Source organism: Chanos chanos, chromosome 4 (assembly GCF_902362185.1).
Source record: "Chanos chanos chromosome 4, fChaCha1.1, whole genome shotgun sequence".
Classification (NCBI taxonomy): domain Eukaryota; kingdom Metazoa; phylum Chordata; class Actinopteri; order Gonorynchiformes; family Chanidae; genus Chanos; species Chanos chanos.
In genome coordinates, this window is record NC_044498.1 from 40173253 (window position 1) to 40190580 (window position 17328).

Consider the following 17328-nt stretch of genomic DNA (forward strand, 5'->3'; position numbering starts at 1 on the left):
ATTCAGATGAATAACAACAAGAGCATGATCTCTTCCTGAACAGGAGAAGATCAGGGAATTCAGTCTCACAAACGAGATCATACACTTTATTATCTTCAATTCGGAACACTCTCTTCAAAATAATAAGAAAGCAATACTGAGATGGGAAAACGAGGGAGTCTCATTTTGGATGGGACATTGTACATGATCCTGAAATAACAAATGAATGTAAAAATCTTTTGAATGTAAAAATGAATGAATGTAAATTTCTTTATCATAGAAAGCTTTGTGTTCACTGGCTGAGCTATGCAGATCAAGCATTAAATCAAGTGTTTTTTTGTCTCTTCTCTTCTTCCATGAATTCAACAATCCAAGGACAAACAGAGACTAAGCCATTTCTTAACAAGCACAGGGAGAATCATTATGAGCAAGATTCAAATTTTCTTAACTTTTTATTACTTACTCTCATCAAGAAATTATGCACTGGCCAACAGATAAATTTCCATTGCCTAGTGTCAGCATTTCAAATAAATGTAGCAAAATAAATGAACTTCTCTCTTTGGTCTTAGTGCATATACGTGTACATTAGTACATACAGTATGAATACCACACATGCACACCTTTTGCGTGTAGCAAAATCACCTCATTCATTAATTCTGTGGATGAAAAGACTTCTAAGCAACAGACTGGGCCAAGTTTGGGATGCCCAGTTAAACAAGATCCCTTCCTGTGTATCTTTAGGCATTTCAGCAGAGTGGCTGTATGATGGAGTAAAGGTATCAGTGTGGAAGAGCTGTATGGTAGCCTCCATGCTGAGCGCCTAGTTGATTATTTCTTGATGAGGGCCCCGGGGGCTTTACTGGTGACTGGTTCTCTGACTGGTGGGAAAGTCCGTCTTATTCTCGTTAGTATCTATGTTGATGGTGATGGAGTCTGAGAGGCCCAGTTAAGGGCAGCTCATTAAGCTCACTGACTGTCCACTGTTACTACTCTCTCACAAGCCGTCACATTTTACTGCCTCGACTTATCACATCTATTGGCTAAATGAGAGACTGTTACACTGCCTGTCGTCTAAGGGCATTTCACACCTCAACCGCTCAGCCGTCACTCATCCCACACAATGGAAATGAAAACCAAAATGATAACACTGGTGATGAACATAAACATTTTATGACAAATCTTCTTTTATTTATAATCATTGAATTCATCATGATCATGATCATCATCATGATCATGATCATCATCATCATTATCATCATCCCTAACAGTTTAAAGAGGACACTGTAAGAAGCTGTACTGGTCATAGTGATGTAATGCTGTATAAAATAACATTAGCAGTTGACATGTCAGCATGGCTGTGGCAGTAGTAATGGTTGCTATGGCAGCAGGAGTAACAGTGTCAGTAGAACTGGTAGAAGAATCATTCACTCACCGCAATGCTAAACAGCATAATTATCATCATTAATATCACTAACTTTGATGGCCTCAGTACTTAGCCTTGTCACAACTGATGATGGCACGTTAGTGACTGGTTAAATTAGCCGGTAATTGGGTTTAAGAATAAACATCAATTGCTTCGGCTGTGGAAATGTCATTGCGGATTTCCCCCAGGGTGCTGTATGAATGGTATTCAGCCAATCCACTCCCTGCTTCTAACTGGTCAAACTAGTAACTGTGTCCACCCCATGTACCAGTGGAGCTCTCAACTGACGTCAAGTCATGGAGACAGGAGAGAAAGGAAAGCCCTCACAGTACAGAGGGTCTCTGTGTGTCAACTAGTGTTTGGTATTGAGTATTTATTGTGCTGGTAAATATACACACTAGGCTGATTTATTATGTCGGTGCTAGTTCGGTGTCCAAAAAAGCAATATAAAAAATGAGTAATATAAAGAGGATTATATGAAAAAGCCAGTGTGACTGGTTACTTTTTTCTCTTTGTTTTTTTTAATGAAAAATTCAAATAAAAATGGACACTTTTTACACTTTAAGAGAACATTAAGAAAAATGTCTACTGATTGCACTATGGTTACCTTAATTCTTACAGTTCCTTTTAAAGTTCTATGTTGAAGTTTTTGGAAAAAATATTATTTTGATGAGTTTACACATCATTAAACACACCAAGAATCTTCATTTGGAGAAATATACACCACACTTAAATTAGGACATTTTCTGTTATGATACATCAGCCACTTCTTGCTTGAAAAAAAAACACTTCTATATCCCTGTGAATTTAATTTATTTTATACAATAAAAAGAGTGTAAAACAACATGCATATACATAATTAGTCAGCATATCCATTTAAGGTTTTCATTTCCAACCAGTAAATCTAGTAAATACTAGTCATTTTTTTATCATGTAATTGGCAGTGTGTTAGTTTGAACTGTGTGTCTGTGGACTGGGGGTTCTGTTATTCGTATTAATGATTTTCATATGTTTTGACAGGATAGGTTAATGTAAACATAAAGTAATGCAAACCCCTGAGTCAGAGGACCTGTCAATCATGCAGTCAGATCAGAACCAGTAAATCAAACATAAACACAGCTCTTTCATATGTGCACAGAAGTCCAAACCTCCTGTGAATTCTAGCCCTCCATATCCTCTTAATGCCTGTGGCAGCCTTTAAATTGGCCTTTTATTACAATGTCCTCTTTTCTTTGTGCATTTTCCATACAACATCAACTTTTTCTTTGTTATTTTTTTTTCTTTTCCTTTTATTATTTAGCCATGTCAAGTATTATTGTTGAGTCTTCTCAGTATAAATAAAAATGCTCCTGGCTCATTTCAAAGTATGACGGTGGCTTTGTATGTGGCTTCTTTAAGGCTCCCCCCTCCCCCCATTTGAAAGATCATGAATGCTTATATACTGATTTGAAACTTTTTTCACGACTGGAATTTCATTAGCTGTGGAGTGCTTTAAGCGGTAACTTCCACTGGGCCCATGCCCTCCCTGAAAAACATTGCCTGTTGTGTGTGATCTACCCTGTGGTTCAAGTGCTCTCTCTCTTATTGGATATGGAACAGGGATGGCATTGTTAGTGGGTGGTAAAATCTCTGTTGCTTTGGATCCAGTCTCTACAGTCAAAGTTTTCATCTAAGCTTCTATGAGCAGAGAGAATAGGTACAGTAGGCAGCATCACACCAGCAGACCTCCAGCTACGTCTTTGACTAGCCTCACAGCAATTCTAAAGGGCCTTGGTCAACTAGCTGGAATGTGTGTTTGGTGCAAGGTGCAGTTTGCATCCGATATGACAAGACCATTGTAACAGATGACATGGAAATTGTGATTCCTTTAAGGAAGATTAAGGAATGAAGATTAAGGAAATGAGATGTGCTTGCTGAAATCTTTTGGCAGCTATTATACAAACATTACCACCCATGCTCAGAACAGTTTAGCATTACTTGAGTCAGTGACTAAGAACTTCACGCTGATATTTTTATGGGTCACAAGTGACAACTCCTTGGACCGAATTTTGCCTTCAGAGGGAACCCTCTCTGACTCACTCATTTTTAACGGGTTGTCAACCTTTTTGTCCAAATAAGCTGGGAGATAGGAGGTACTTTCCGCCAGAGGCATGGGAGAACCCAAATGACAAAACCTTTATCTCGTTTTTGCAAAAAAAGACTTCAGAACATTCCCTGACAGCTGAGTTTTGGTTACAGTACTGAATGCACCCACTCCTTATATTCATTAACTGTCAAAGTATGACTGTAAGGAGTGGGCGATTTGGTTTCATTCCTCTCTTTCTTCCTTTGCAATCCATTTTTTCGATTTCCCTGCCCCTTTTTTTTTCCAGATTATTTTCCCTCCTTAACCTTTGCCTTTTCTTGGGGTTTATTTTTTTTGTTGTTGAATGTGCCATTTTTGTTGAGTTGTGGCTGAAATATAGCCACAAAGTACCAGTCAAATTCAAAATTACCTTCTACTTTACCTAAATCTACTGTATCTCTACTGTGCCCCTTAGTGATAGACTCCTAAAAAGGATTTTTCATTGAATCAAAAATAATCTTTCAAATATTTTTTATTATTACTAATTAACTATTAGTTAACCAGTGACAATACAGATACTAGTTAAATATTTCACAAACGAAGAGTAAAAAAAAAAAATTAAAAAAAGGACATTATTTTTGACTGGAACCTTCAAATGCTACAGCATTAGTTGCCAGTGAGTTTCTATATGGAAGCTTAAACTGAAGCTTAAGTCCCAAAGCCTAGGCATCCCACTTCAGCTCATGTCCTATATTGTCTGAAATGATCCCACAATAAATGGGATTATGACCCTCAGATTTTCAGTGGTAAATGTTCATGAGCTTTGATAAGAATGGAAGGGGTCTTTTCATGTGCAGCTGATTGACAGCAAAAACAATTTCTGTAATGGAGTGTGGTAAAGAAATCACAATCCGTGAGCATAACATGGAATTCAAGCTTGAGAAAGTGAATGAGTAAGAGTGTGTGGTGTGTATGTGTGTGAGAGAGAGAGAGAGAGGGACAGAGAGAGAGAGAGAGGGAGAGATTCAGCATGTCTCTCCATGCTTGTACTCTTACGTATGCTAAAAAGAAAAAGAAAATGAAAAAAAAATACCCTCCAGAGCTGCTGACAATCATTATAAAATGTTGGAGAAGATCCGTATAGTTATGCTGACATAGCAACGATACAAAGCGGTTAGCTACATGCAGACTACTTCAGATCCCTTCCCAATAGAGAGAGCAAGCAAAAGAAACTGTGTTCAGTTTTGAAGGTCTTGAGAACTGACTCAAGTGGAAAGGACACGCCACCAACATGATAATGCTAACCACAAAGGCACACAATCACACACAGGAACAAGCTACCATGTCTTTTTAGACTTTTGACTTGACAGATCTTACATCTAATGGTCATTTTTACTGACTAAATGTTTGGTTAGCGATTGCAAGTGATACTCATCAACGCGCTATGCCTCGGCAGGTCGTGACTCCTCTTTAAAGGTCAGAGGTCAGTCAGTGTGAGGAAATTGCTGAGTAAATAGACACATATAAGTGCATGTGGAGTGAAGTCCAGTGATCAGTCTCCTAGCACCTCGTTTCCCCTTCGCTTCACTCTGTTTATTTATTTATTTATTTATGGGGTTTTTTTCCCCCCATCTGACATTTATAACACAAAGCCCTCCTACACTACTCATTAGTAAAAACACTAGATTAAGATGTAGCAAACTGGCATTTAAAACACAAAATTTGAATTCTAATGAATGAGTCAACTTTAAGTAGACAGGCAATAAACCTGTGAAACTAAAATGTGGATTCCCCTGCAGCACAAGAAATTTCTCACGAATGCTATGAACCGTGTTTAAATTTTGAAAACTCTATCTGAAAAGAGGTTAGAAAAGTGTGGGTCCACATCTAAAAATGTAAACTCTGATAAAATTCATACCCTTCACAGCTTCATAGCTCTCATTTCCACTGGCTCTAGTTTTGCCTTCAAATTTGATATTGAAAAAGATGAAGAAATGATTGTTTTTATACAGATCGTATTATAGCAAAAAAAAAAAAAAGTGTGTGTGTGTGTGTGTGTGTGTGTGTGTGTATCTGTAAGGGTATCGGTGCTACTTGGCCATCTGACAATATCTGTGCACACATTGTATTCTATCATTTATTCTGTATGTCTATGCATTTTCAAACATTTCATACTGTCTGCCTGAGTCTATATGATGGTTTTCATAGTACAGGTTTAGTTTTCTGAATATCCTATCAAAATTAAGGTTGTGTGTGTGTGTGTGCGCACGCGCGCCTGTGTGTCTGTATGTGCGTGTGTGTGTCTGTGTGTGCATGTGTGATGACCTTATAGCTTCCTGTGGAGCACTGAAGTGACTTCTCTGTCCTCCTGTTGACAGACTGTACTGACCATCCACAAACACACGCTGCCACCTAGTGCTCTCTATCCTCATTAAATATACCGTGTGTGTGTGTGTGTGTGTGTCTGAGAGCATGGCTGGGCTGTGTGAGTGAAAGAGAGAGAGAGAGAGAGAGAGAGAGAAAGAGAGAGAGAGAGAGAGAGGGAGAGAGAGAGAGAGAGAGAGAGAGAGAGAGAGAGAGAGAGTGTTTTGGGCAAGATGAGTGTTTGGGTGAATGACAAAGTGAGTGAGATAATTCACCTCTCCTCAGAACTTCATTAAACAAAGTACAAGCTACACTCCACCAGGGCTGAAAACCAAACCCTATAATCCAGCACGGTGTGTTCTCAATAAAGCTGACGGATTGTCAGTGGCAGCAGAATAGCACAGGAATCCACAGTACATTCAATTTTGATTAATATCTTCTTATTCAAGGTCACATCTGATAATTCCCTGACATCAGTACACTTCTATTATATCTGACATGTCCAGTTTTCATTAGGAACATGGTAGAGGCTCTCAACCTTTCTTTTGGGATGCTTGACCGCAGTCTATCACAAAACAATTGGAACTGACATCATCTGATTTGTGGCTAAATAAGCAATCCAAAAGGGTTGAGACCTCTCGGTATGGAAATCAAGACATGACAGTATTTCACTATTTCTCTCTCTGCTCATTGCATTGGAGAATCAAACTCAGAGCGAATGCTTTGTTGCTAGCTATTAAAGGGTCATGAGAATTTTATTACAGAGAAATGGATCACTCTGTCTTTTTTTCGCACTTCTTTTTTAATTCAGTGTGACCTGGCCTGTCCATCTGCTTCTGCCTGTCCATCTGTCCCTGTCTGTATGTCTGTCTGTCTGTCTGACTCTGAGGGCAGACAGGTCCTCAGGTGATGGATCCCATATGATTCCTGTTCTGCTAAGGAAATGCTTCCATGTGTGCCCTGTTCTCTTTACTACTGAGTTGATAAGTGAGAGATTAGGGACATGGGCAGATGTGTGTGTGTGTGTGTATGTGTGTGTGTGCACATGCCTGTGTGTGAGTGTGTGTGTGTGTGTCTGTGTATGAGAGAGAGAGAAATGGTAAAACCATATGGGGTCGACACACAGCATATAACCCAGGTGTGAAAGAGTAGGGTACTTACAGTAGCATGTTCCTCTGAGAGGGTTTCCAAGGTAACGATTCTCTGAGTCACAACTGCAACATGGAGACAATAAACAAAAGGAGAGAGAGAGAGAGAGAGAGAGAGAGAGAGAGAGAGAGAGAAAGAATCAATGAGCCAAAATTGTTTTAACAGTTTTAACACAGAAATGATTCTTTAAAAACGTGGAGATGGTGCTGTTTTGTCTCTGTATGTGCTCTTGTCCTGAAAGAAAATGGAGCAAGTTTTTTTAAGGTGAGCTCCCTCAACGCTCCAGGTAGAATCACCTCTCGCGATTATGAGGTGATTTCTCTCGACAGGTGCGTCTGGCGATACCGTTTTTATCGCCTTGGGGGAGGTGAGGTGCCTGCATTGGAGCTGAGCTATGATTTGAACTGACAGAAGGGGTACAACACACCTTCAGAGCTGCTACCTGTGAAAAAAAAAATAGCAGGTCCACAGAGAGCCACAGATATGGTGACTTTGTTACTTTATAGATCCTAAAACCACTCATGAACAACACAACTAACAGAAATCTCACACATTTTTAAAAATGGCAGTGGGCGTTACGTGAAGTCCATGCTGAGGATGTAAAAACATATAGGTATCTTAAAAGTGAGGGTGACACATCCATCCTTCTTTCTTAGCGGGTGTTGAATGAAAAGAAAATCGTAGCACAAATAAAGGAGACGCATATATGACTTTGAGGTTTTAATACAGGTATGGGACTTTTTCTCTTCTCCTGTGTATAGCATGCATCTTGCAAAGACTTCATTAAAGCTTCGGTCATTCCTGTGACGTGTTGTGCATTCTTGGGCCTGAATGGTTTTAAGGCTATGGAAACGCTGTTTCAGAGAGAAGCTTATGAAGGTTTTAAAGCTCAAAGATTTTGTCCAAAAAGCAACTCTTAAGTCGAAAAAGATGCTGCTGTAAGTAGGCTCTGGTATAGAGGGCTTTTAATGGACACTGGTAGACTGTGACCCTGTTGGCAGGGCCTGTTCCAATACACTTACAGTGCTTCATCATTGTGCTTGCTTTTCTTTGTTTGTGCTGTTCTTCATTAAAATTTAATGGGTATGCGCAGTTTCAGTATGTTCACTAACGTTTGGTTCATTCCAGTCTGCACTAAGAGCAAACAGACAGACAAAGTTATTTTAGGGATGTATAACGATGGAAAAGTGATTTTGAAAAAAGAAAAAAAAAAAAAAGGACAACATTTAGTTTTAGAAGTTATTTTAGACATTATTTTAGAGTTTCAGTCCCCTTTCTCAGAAATCTATTACAGAAAGAATGTTGTCTTCCATAAGAAGCTGGAGACGGCTACTGCAAGTGGAATGGGTCACTGAAGGCCAATGACAGCGGTTCATCTGGTTCTAGTTTAAAGCCAAGGATCATTACTGCAGCATAAACAGTAATTTTCCGCGTATACTACAAAATCTGCATCGTTCCAAGGATCAAAACTCTGTAAATATATGAGCTGTTCAAACAAACTCTCCCAAAGGTCTAAAGCAAGAGCAAATTGTTAAGTGGAAAAGAGGTTTATACAAGGAAAGCTTCTCAAAACAAAAAGTTCAAACAGTATAGTACAGCTAGAGTAAATCAGGACATAACAGACCCCCAAAACATAGCCCTGTAAAATTAAACTGAAATTATGGTAGGTAAAGTATTTAAGGTTCTAAGTGTTTATTCTTTGACATTGCTCAGTTTTCATCAGTTTCAAACAGTTTTCCTCATTTACTAGCATTTTTACTAGCTCTTTTATTAGCATTACAGACTAAATATCAAGACATTAAGGGAAAAACAGCAACCAGGTTGTGCTTCATTAAGATCTCACAAAGACATCAACACTCTGTCTACCCCTATGTCCTTATAAACACTATAACTCACACACAGCATTATGTACTGAATACAATGCGACGTTGGAGACTTGTTGCTCTAACAGTTCTGTGTGTATTTTGTAAGCTTTGAGAACATGACAGTGGCTTTATGATTTATCCCTGAAGACTTGAGAGCAAATCCTCTGAGTGCTTAAGACTCCCCAGATGTCATTTTGGCTCTCAGTTTAAGCAGATTAACCACAGTTAATGGTAGAGATGCAGCTGAGGACCCCAGGAGCTTTTGTCCCCAATGCCTGCCTGAAAACTTAGTAGCCACAGACACAGACCTGAGGATGGGAGAGAGAGAGAGAGAGAGAGAGAGAGAGGGAGAGCCCTGGTCCAGTATTACACAATGTGAATACATTCCTTGGAGAGCTCCACACACCGTACAGACGACATTAACTGTTATGAGATTAACACTCACCCTCTCCTCTTTATATATATATAGACCTTACAATGTGTCACTTCCAGCACTGCTCATGACTAAAGATAAAACTCAGAGGGCCAAAGTTAGAGGTCAGCATGGACCTGTGACAGGTGACTCATGCCCTCTCTCTTTCACTCTCTCTCTCTCTCTTTTTCCTTTCCTCACTACACACAGTGAGTGTGGGTGTGTTAAAATAAGCTCTGACCCTGTAAGGCACAGCTGTCATCCAAAAAGGAGAGTGAGACATTTTCAGCAACACACTTGTCTATGTCTTGGCAGTGGTGCATAGTAACAAAGTAGGAATCTGGAAGAAGAAGAAGTGCTTTATTGGTCACACACACACACACACACACACACACACACACACACACACACACTAGAGCAGTGAGCAGTGAAATGCAGCCTCTGCATTTAACCCATCCTATATATCAGTGAGCACACGCACACAAGAGCAGTGAGCACACACACACTGGGAGTTAGGAGTAGTGGCCGCAGGCGCCTGGGGACCAACTCCAGGTAACCACTGAGCCACCGTCACTCGCAGACAGCCCGTTGGGAGCATCTCCCGGTGGCCTAAAGGTTGTTTTGGCCTGCCGTGAACAGTCAACTTGACCAGTAATAATATAGCAAGCAGGAATGAGTTAACGGACCTCTCTGAATCCGCACATCAGGTGCAACTCTCACTCTCACCGCAGTGTCAAAAATGACGTCATCACGTCTCTCGGCCACGCACATAGCAAACGTTTACCTGCTTCTCCACTGATAACACTTCAGACAAGTGGCCTGGCGAAATTGATGGTTGTCATGGTCAGAAGAAAAGGAAAGGTGGAGCAGAGAGGGAGAGAAGAAGAAAGAGAAAGGCCCTTGCCACAGATGCAGCTAAATGCTACAAAATAAGCGACATGTTCACCAGTAAGGGACCAGGCCGGTCAAAAACACTAGCTAAAACACAAACACACACACACACACACACACACGATATACCCAGCATGGTTAGCTAAGTACCTAATAACAATGTGACACAATGGCCCATAGGCTACACAGTTTGCACGTCATATGTTTTCATGGAGGAATATATCACAGCAATGAGTGCAACATAGCAATCATTTCAGGAATATCACATGAAAGGGAGTGCTGTTATACTGAATATCAGCATGGCTGTCATCCGCATTGAGTTCAGTTGAATTCACATGAATTAAGTTCACGTTGGTGTAATCAACGATTGTGTTGGAACATCTGTAAAGCGATATATAATAGTAAAACATACCAGTGCTGTTACACTCATTATCAACACTCGTGGAATGCCTCTTGTCCAATCAAATTTCTTGGTCAGAGCTGACTGTTGTATAAATGACAATGAAGGCAATATGTTTCAACAAGTAAAAAATAGTAAAACCTAGACTATGGACTTGTCAGCACTTGGTCATGCATTTCGTAATCTGGATAACTTTCCTCCCAGATGAACTTAGTGGCCAAATTTATAATTAGACTGGTATCCGTTAAATTAAAAAATAGGGTTAGCCTACAAAATAAGCGGTCTGGTGGTTTGCGTGAACAGGGTAGCCTGGGACAGAGGCAAATTCCTGGCCTGAATTCCTGCTTCAGTCAGCCCCTGGCCACTGTGAATCTACTCTACCTAAGTACATTTGGGGAATATTTCTACTTTACTCAAGTATAAATGTTTCTGTCAACTTTAACTTTTACTTCACTACATTTTCAAAAGCAAATGGCTACTGTTAATCCAATACATTTCCCCAGACACCTTATTTTACTGCAGTATTAAATTAGTGGAAAACAACAAATGCGCAAATACACACAGTGCTTCATTCAGCTAAATTATGTCCTCCCTTAAACTTCATTAGTGTCCCTGAGGTTTCTATGGTTATGACCAGCATGTGTTGTATGGGTGGTATGACTATGCCCCAGCCTCATTCAGCCCTGCTCAGTACCAGTAGCTTATCACCATATTATCTAATTCATTTGGCAAAGCTGCAGTTATTTCACCCATACTTGAGTGACTGTAACAGGACTCCTTGGCATTTATGTAAAGTCAACAGAGTACTAAAGAAAAAAAAATACCACTAGCATATGTCCTGTGATTGGCACAAAGAAGGTAGTAGACTGGATTTTTTTTTTTAATTGTTTATAAGAAAGAGGGTATTTTGCCATGTGTAAAAGGGAAAGGAAAGGTCCAACTCTCACAAAAGTAGTTTTAAGATATAACTTTTACTTGAGTCATATTCCGGATAGAGATCTGTACTTTTATTCAAGTATGACTGTAGGGTACTTTACACAAAACTGCTTCACACTATTGTTGTGTCTCTCAGAATGATACAGAGCCCATGGTGAGAGAGAGAGCAAGAAGCTTCCATAAACACTACTAATCTACCATTAGTGGAGACAGGAACAATTTCCCTTTGTTTTTGTGAATTGGCCTTAGTTGTGTCAAGTTACAGGCCAGCCAAAAAAAGACATCTGATAAAACTATATAATTATGCTATCTAACTGGTACATCTCTACCACAATTTGAAAAACTACCCTCACTGTCCATCACTGATAATAAAACATCATCGGCCGAAACATAGGACTGTCTAACAAACGTATCTCAATCTGTGTGTGTGTGTGTGAGAGTGAGTGCGCGCATGTGTGTGTGTGTGTGTGTGAGTGTGTGTGTGTGTGTGTGTGTGTGTATGTGTGTGTGTGTGTGTGTGTGTGTGTGTGTGTGTGTGTGTGTGTGTTTGCATACGCACACCATATTTCCATACAAAGTATTGTATTCCAGGAAGGAAAGAAATTAAGAGTCAATTAACATAATGCTTAACATTCAACATGCCTCCTTATTATTTCAAATCAACAGCAGACATCCAACATGCAAATCAAATATAAACATCCACAAAGAACACCCATACATTATGCAAAAACAAATAACAACAATGCTAAAACTCCAAATTAAATCACATTAAAATGGCTAAACTCACACTGAGCGGATGTTCAGAGAAAACAAATAGGCAAATTTTATCTCGTGAGTGTTTTTCCTTTTAAATAAAGAACGTTTTTTTCCCCACATTGACAGAAAAAGAGAGACATCTGTCTTTCACATTTTAATTATACAAAATACGCTGAGATAAAACCCTAAGAGCTTGCTTTCACTGCTTCCACAGAAAATAATACCTTTGTCCATAACTGAAAATTTTTCTTCTCCTCTCCCTCTAGCACTTTCTCTGAAGAGATTATCAATATGTATTCTCCAACACAGTGAAACTTCTCTCATTCTCCCTCTCTCTCTCCTCTGCTGTCTGGTTTTCAATGGGAGGTAGGTCATTCCACATATGGAGGTAATTTCAGTAGGTTCTTTCTTGATGTTTATTTGCAGAGAGCGAGTTTTTACTGTCTACCACTCAACACTCATACCAGCATACATCAAAGAAGGGCCTCAGCCTCCTTCACACAGTAACACACACACTCACACTCACCCCAAGATGCTCTCCTAGTTTCTGTTTTACCTCTTTTACCTTGAATACTTTCTGGGTGTGTGGGGATGTATGTGAGACAGCCTGAAAATATATACACTTGTAACCTTCCTCTAACCTTTGATCCTTATTTTTCAGGATCATTTAAATCATTAGATCATCTCCATAAAACTGCACTCACTGTACCAAAAATGTGTGTGTGTGTGTGTGTGTGTGTGTGTTTTTCCCCATTGTCCAAATCGATTCACCGTTTCTTTTCTTCTTCCTGTTCATTGGGACGATCAGAGCAGCCTCCACTAGGGCAACATTCGCCCTGCTCCAACAGTAGCAGTCGGGGATAAAGACAGAGAGAGAGAAAGAGGAAGACGAGCTGTGTTGCTCTACCTGTCATCACTCAACCATTAAAGGAGTGCACTGATTCTCTCCCTGCTGTGAACGACAGACAGCTCAGCTAATTAAAGGAAAACAGACTGATCCAAACCACAGGACTCTCACTCAGCAAAGATTACACACACATCCACACACTTACACACAGAGGCATCGGATATTCTGGCAGCACTACCAGAATCTCTGCAGTCAGACAAACACTACCAGCATCTATGCAATCTTGGCACACACATACACACACACACACACACACACACACACACACACACACACACACACACACATACACACACACACACACACACACACACACACACACACATACAGTTTTAGCTCAGAACTGCAGAGTCACACAAAATAGTTAAAACATCACTTTCAGCACACATACACACACACACACACACACACACACACGCTTTTCACTTAGAGAAATGTGAGTGGCAAGTCAAGAGGTCAAAAAGCAGCTAACTGATGGCAAGACTTATGTCATATATGTTAAAGAATGACAGAAGGAAACAAAGGAGAAAATGGAAGGAGGTTTTCAATGTATAAGTGAAGTCAACGGAAACATGGTCTCCTCTGCTGATTGCTGACACATGGCCCACAGTCAGCATAAAGAAAACTAATCTGACCCTCTGTCATCTGGGCATGTGACAGACGGGAAGAAGGAGAAACATGGGGTGGACAGAAAAGCAAAAGACAGCATACATGATAGCCTAAAAGAAAAAGAGGTGACCATTTAGATTGCGAGTGTGTGTGTGTGTGTGTGTGAGAGAGAGAGAAAGAGAGAGAGACAGAGACAGAGATAGAGATAGAGAGAGAGAAATGGAAAGGGGGAGACATGGAAATGGCACTAGATAAGGGAGCAGTTCAAACCAGCAAAAGAAAAACAAAAAATCATGTTCCATGTCCCTAATTCTCAAAAAAAAAAAAAAAAAAAAACCCCAAAAGAACCCACAGCTTCACATGAATGATCCGATGATCCGGAGATACTGCTTTTCGTGAACTCTGCTACATTTGGTACAGAGGTTAAATAATCCTATTGTAATTTACAGCATCATCTGTAATTGCTTGTTGGAAAAAAACATGTGCTGCTTGACTGAAATGTCAACCATGTGTTTGGAAATGATTGCACACAGTTTCTATAAAGAAAAACAAACAATGCTTGGAGTCTGAGGGGAAAGCATCCATGTTTGACTACAGTGTGTGCTGCTGGCCTCAGGGCATTGGCAAAGTTGGATGGTTCTAAATGCTGTGTTCAGCTGAGTGAGTTTTGATATGATTTTAAATTATATGGAATGAAATAAACATTATACTCAGTCTACATCATTCAGAGAAGGATGATCAAAGTTCTAAGAATGAAAAACTCAGAAAAATAAACAGTAAAAGATAAGAGCACAGTGGTGAAAGGTTAAAAGATGATAGATCTTTAATGCACAAAACAGACAAAGAGAGAGAGAGAGAGAGAGAGAGAGAGAGAGAAGGAGAGAGAGAGAGAGAGAGAGAGAGAGAGAGAGAGAGAGACGTGACCATGGGGACACTGCATACAGAAGGTCTAAGCTCTATAAGACAGTGATACTCACAGTTGGCACTGGTCCCCTTTTATTCCTTTAGTGGTGCAGTAACACTTTCCTGAGCTGGCATGGCAAACACTGGCATGGTCGTTGCACTTACAGGCTATGAGAGAGAGAGAGAGAGAGAGAGAGAGAGAGAGAGAGAGGGAGAGAGAGAGAGAGAGAGAGAGAGAGAGGGAGAGAGAGAGAGAATTTTTAGCAAGGTCTAGGAAGTAACAGTTCGTTTACAAACCAAAGTACAGTTAGATTAGCGGGACAGTGATAGGCAATAACAGTCACCTTAGAGACAATATTTGCATGTTGAACTAAGTTCTGTTTACAACTGTAGTGACTTTAAACTGCATGTAAATGTGTAAGCAAAATCTTAATGCAGTTCAAAGTCAAACAATGCAATATAATAATACATTATAATAAAAATAATACATTTATCTGACACCCCCAAAATAAAAATAAATTTAGCTGACAGCCCAAAGCAGAGTAACTTTAAAGTATTACATGCTATGTGCTAACATATCGCTACATAAACTGCCCTCCTGTTACTGTACCAACTAACCCAATCAAGAAGTTGAGACACCTACTCAGTCAAATATAAATATCACTGACTAAGTCTTAGGAGAGTGAAAACTGTCAGAAGGTCATTGGAGACAGAGAGCAAAGAACCAAGCAATTCCTTGACCACGACTTAACCAAATGCTTCACTTTGCTTAGAAGAGCAGAACCCATACAGCAACTTAAACACAGGTATGGAAGCATCTTCTCACCACCGTCCGAACTTCTCTCTTCAAAGTCGCCAGAGACTTTTAAGGGTTTGGCTGATAAGCTACTCAACAGTCTGGTATCTGTGGCTTGTCGGCCCTTGAGACAATGAGTGGCTGTGTCTGGGGCCAATCCCACACTGGGTGAGTGGGGAAGGAAATCAGCATGAAAACTAGAGTGTTGTGGGTCTGAGTCTTAAGTGTGATGACTATGCTGATGATTCACTGGGAAACGCAACCGAATGCAAAATTGCATTAGAACCGAGTGACCTCCGACAGAGAAAAGAGAAAAAAAAAGTGGTTGAAAAAAAGTTGTCCCGTGTTAGAAAGTCAGAGACATGAAAGAATACATTTTTAGATCGGGTCTATTGTTTAAGAGCAGGTGACACAACCGCAGGTAAATCTGCCCTCCTGTTTCCCATATTTCAGGTTGCAGAGCTGTGACAGAGTGGCAGAGAGAGAGAGAGAGAGATTCTTGTTCTTTTTTCTATCACTGGTTTTGATTCCTGGTCTAATTCCTGAACCAAGCCTTCAGTTCACTGTGTTAAATCCAGCTAGAGATGTCTGACACAGGAGCACACTGACAGTTTTTATTACTGTCACCATTTTTTACCAAATTACAAGAAAGTTCACAACAAACAGATGCACAGAGTTGGCTTACGATAATGCAGTTGGCTTACGATAATTACATTCCACAGTTCACCGTATCACACAAATCAATCAGTCTTGCCCTAAGCCAGTGACAACAAGCCAGTGACAACAGCCACACACACACACACACACACACACACACACACACACACACACACACACACTCTCACACTGTGATGACTAAGTTTATTACTGTACACTGTGTGTGTGTGTGTGTGTGTGTGTGCATGTTTATGTTCGTGTGTGCATGTGTTTGTGTGAGAGAGGGAGAGAGAGAGAGAGTACAGATTAGAGAGCACAGAGTACAGGCAGTGCAGAAAGATCTATGTTGGAGCTGTGTGTGAGTGCTAGGTGATTTATGACTGAATTATGATGTGTAAAATCTACTCCCATTACAGTAGGGGAGCAACACAGACCATTGAATGCTGTTTCAGCACTTCTCCCTGGCCTGGAGAGGCTACAGTAACTGCAGCTACACTACAACTCACAATATATACACCACTGTATCCCAGCCACACACACAAACTGCAATCACACACACAGTTCATTATTAAACCTGAATTTAAATGAAAGTATGCTCAAACAAAAGACCCAAAAGACCCGTCCAAACACTCACACTTCATCACACATTGTACACAGTCATCTCAAGCATTGCACACAGTGTATGCATATGAACTAATTTATTGCTATTTAATCCACAGCTGACGTTGTTAAAAAAAAAACAAATAAAAAAATAAAAATGTCCATACACATATACATACTCAAATATATTCACACACATATGTACTCATACGTTCTCTCCCTCTCTCCCTCTCTTTTTCTCTCTCTTTTTCCTGCTCCCCCTCTCTCTTTCTCTCTCTCTCTCTCTCTCTCTCTCTCTCTCTCTCTCTCTCCTGCCCCCCCCTCTTTCTCTCTCTCTCTCTCTCTCTCTCTCTCTCTCTCTCTCTCTCTCAGTTTTTTCCTCTGAGGTCTGCATACGGTAGTGTGTTAGCTGATTGTGTCTCTGTGGTGCAGAGACAGTAATCGGCTAGCTGAGCAACACTGCTGCTGCCGTCCACAGACGCACGAGGCGACCAGTCGATGGGAAATCTGATTTATATCACAACCCCGCTATCTCAAAGAAGATTCTTTTTTTTTTTAAATCTCTGTCAGCGCAGCAGCAGTGTAGCATGGCTTTCACATCAATTTTCTTCACACT

The 17328-nt window shown here is 40.2% G+C and overlaps 1 protein-coding gene across 1 annotated transcript in view; it reads right to left on the reverse strand.

The window, feature by feature from the left end:
• Positions 1-17328, reverse strand: part of atrnl1a (attractin-like 1a) — a 194035-nt gene that overhangs the window by 111010 nt on the left and 65697 nt on the right. The window contains exons 21-22 of the mRNA XM_030772321.1: positions 14734-14827; positions 6993-7045 (exon numbers count right to left, since the gene is read on the reverse strand). Coding sequence (XP_030628181.1) covers positions 6993-7045; positions 14734-14827 — 147 coding nt within the window. The remainder of the gene's footprint in view (positions 1-6992; positions 7046-14733; positions 14828-17328) is intronic.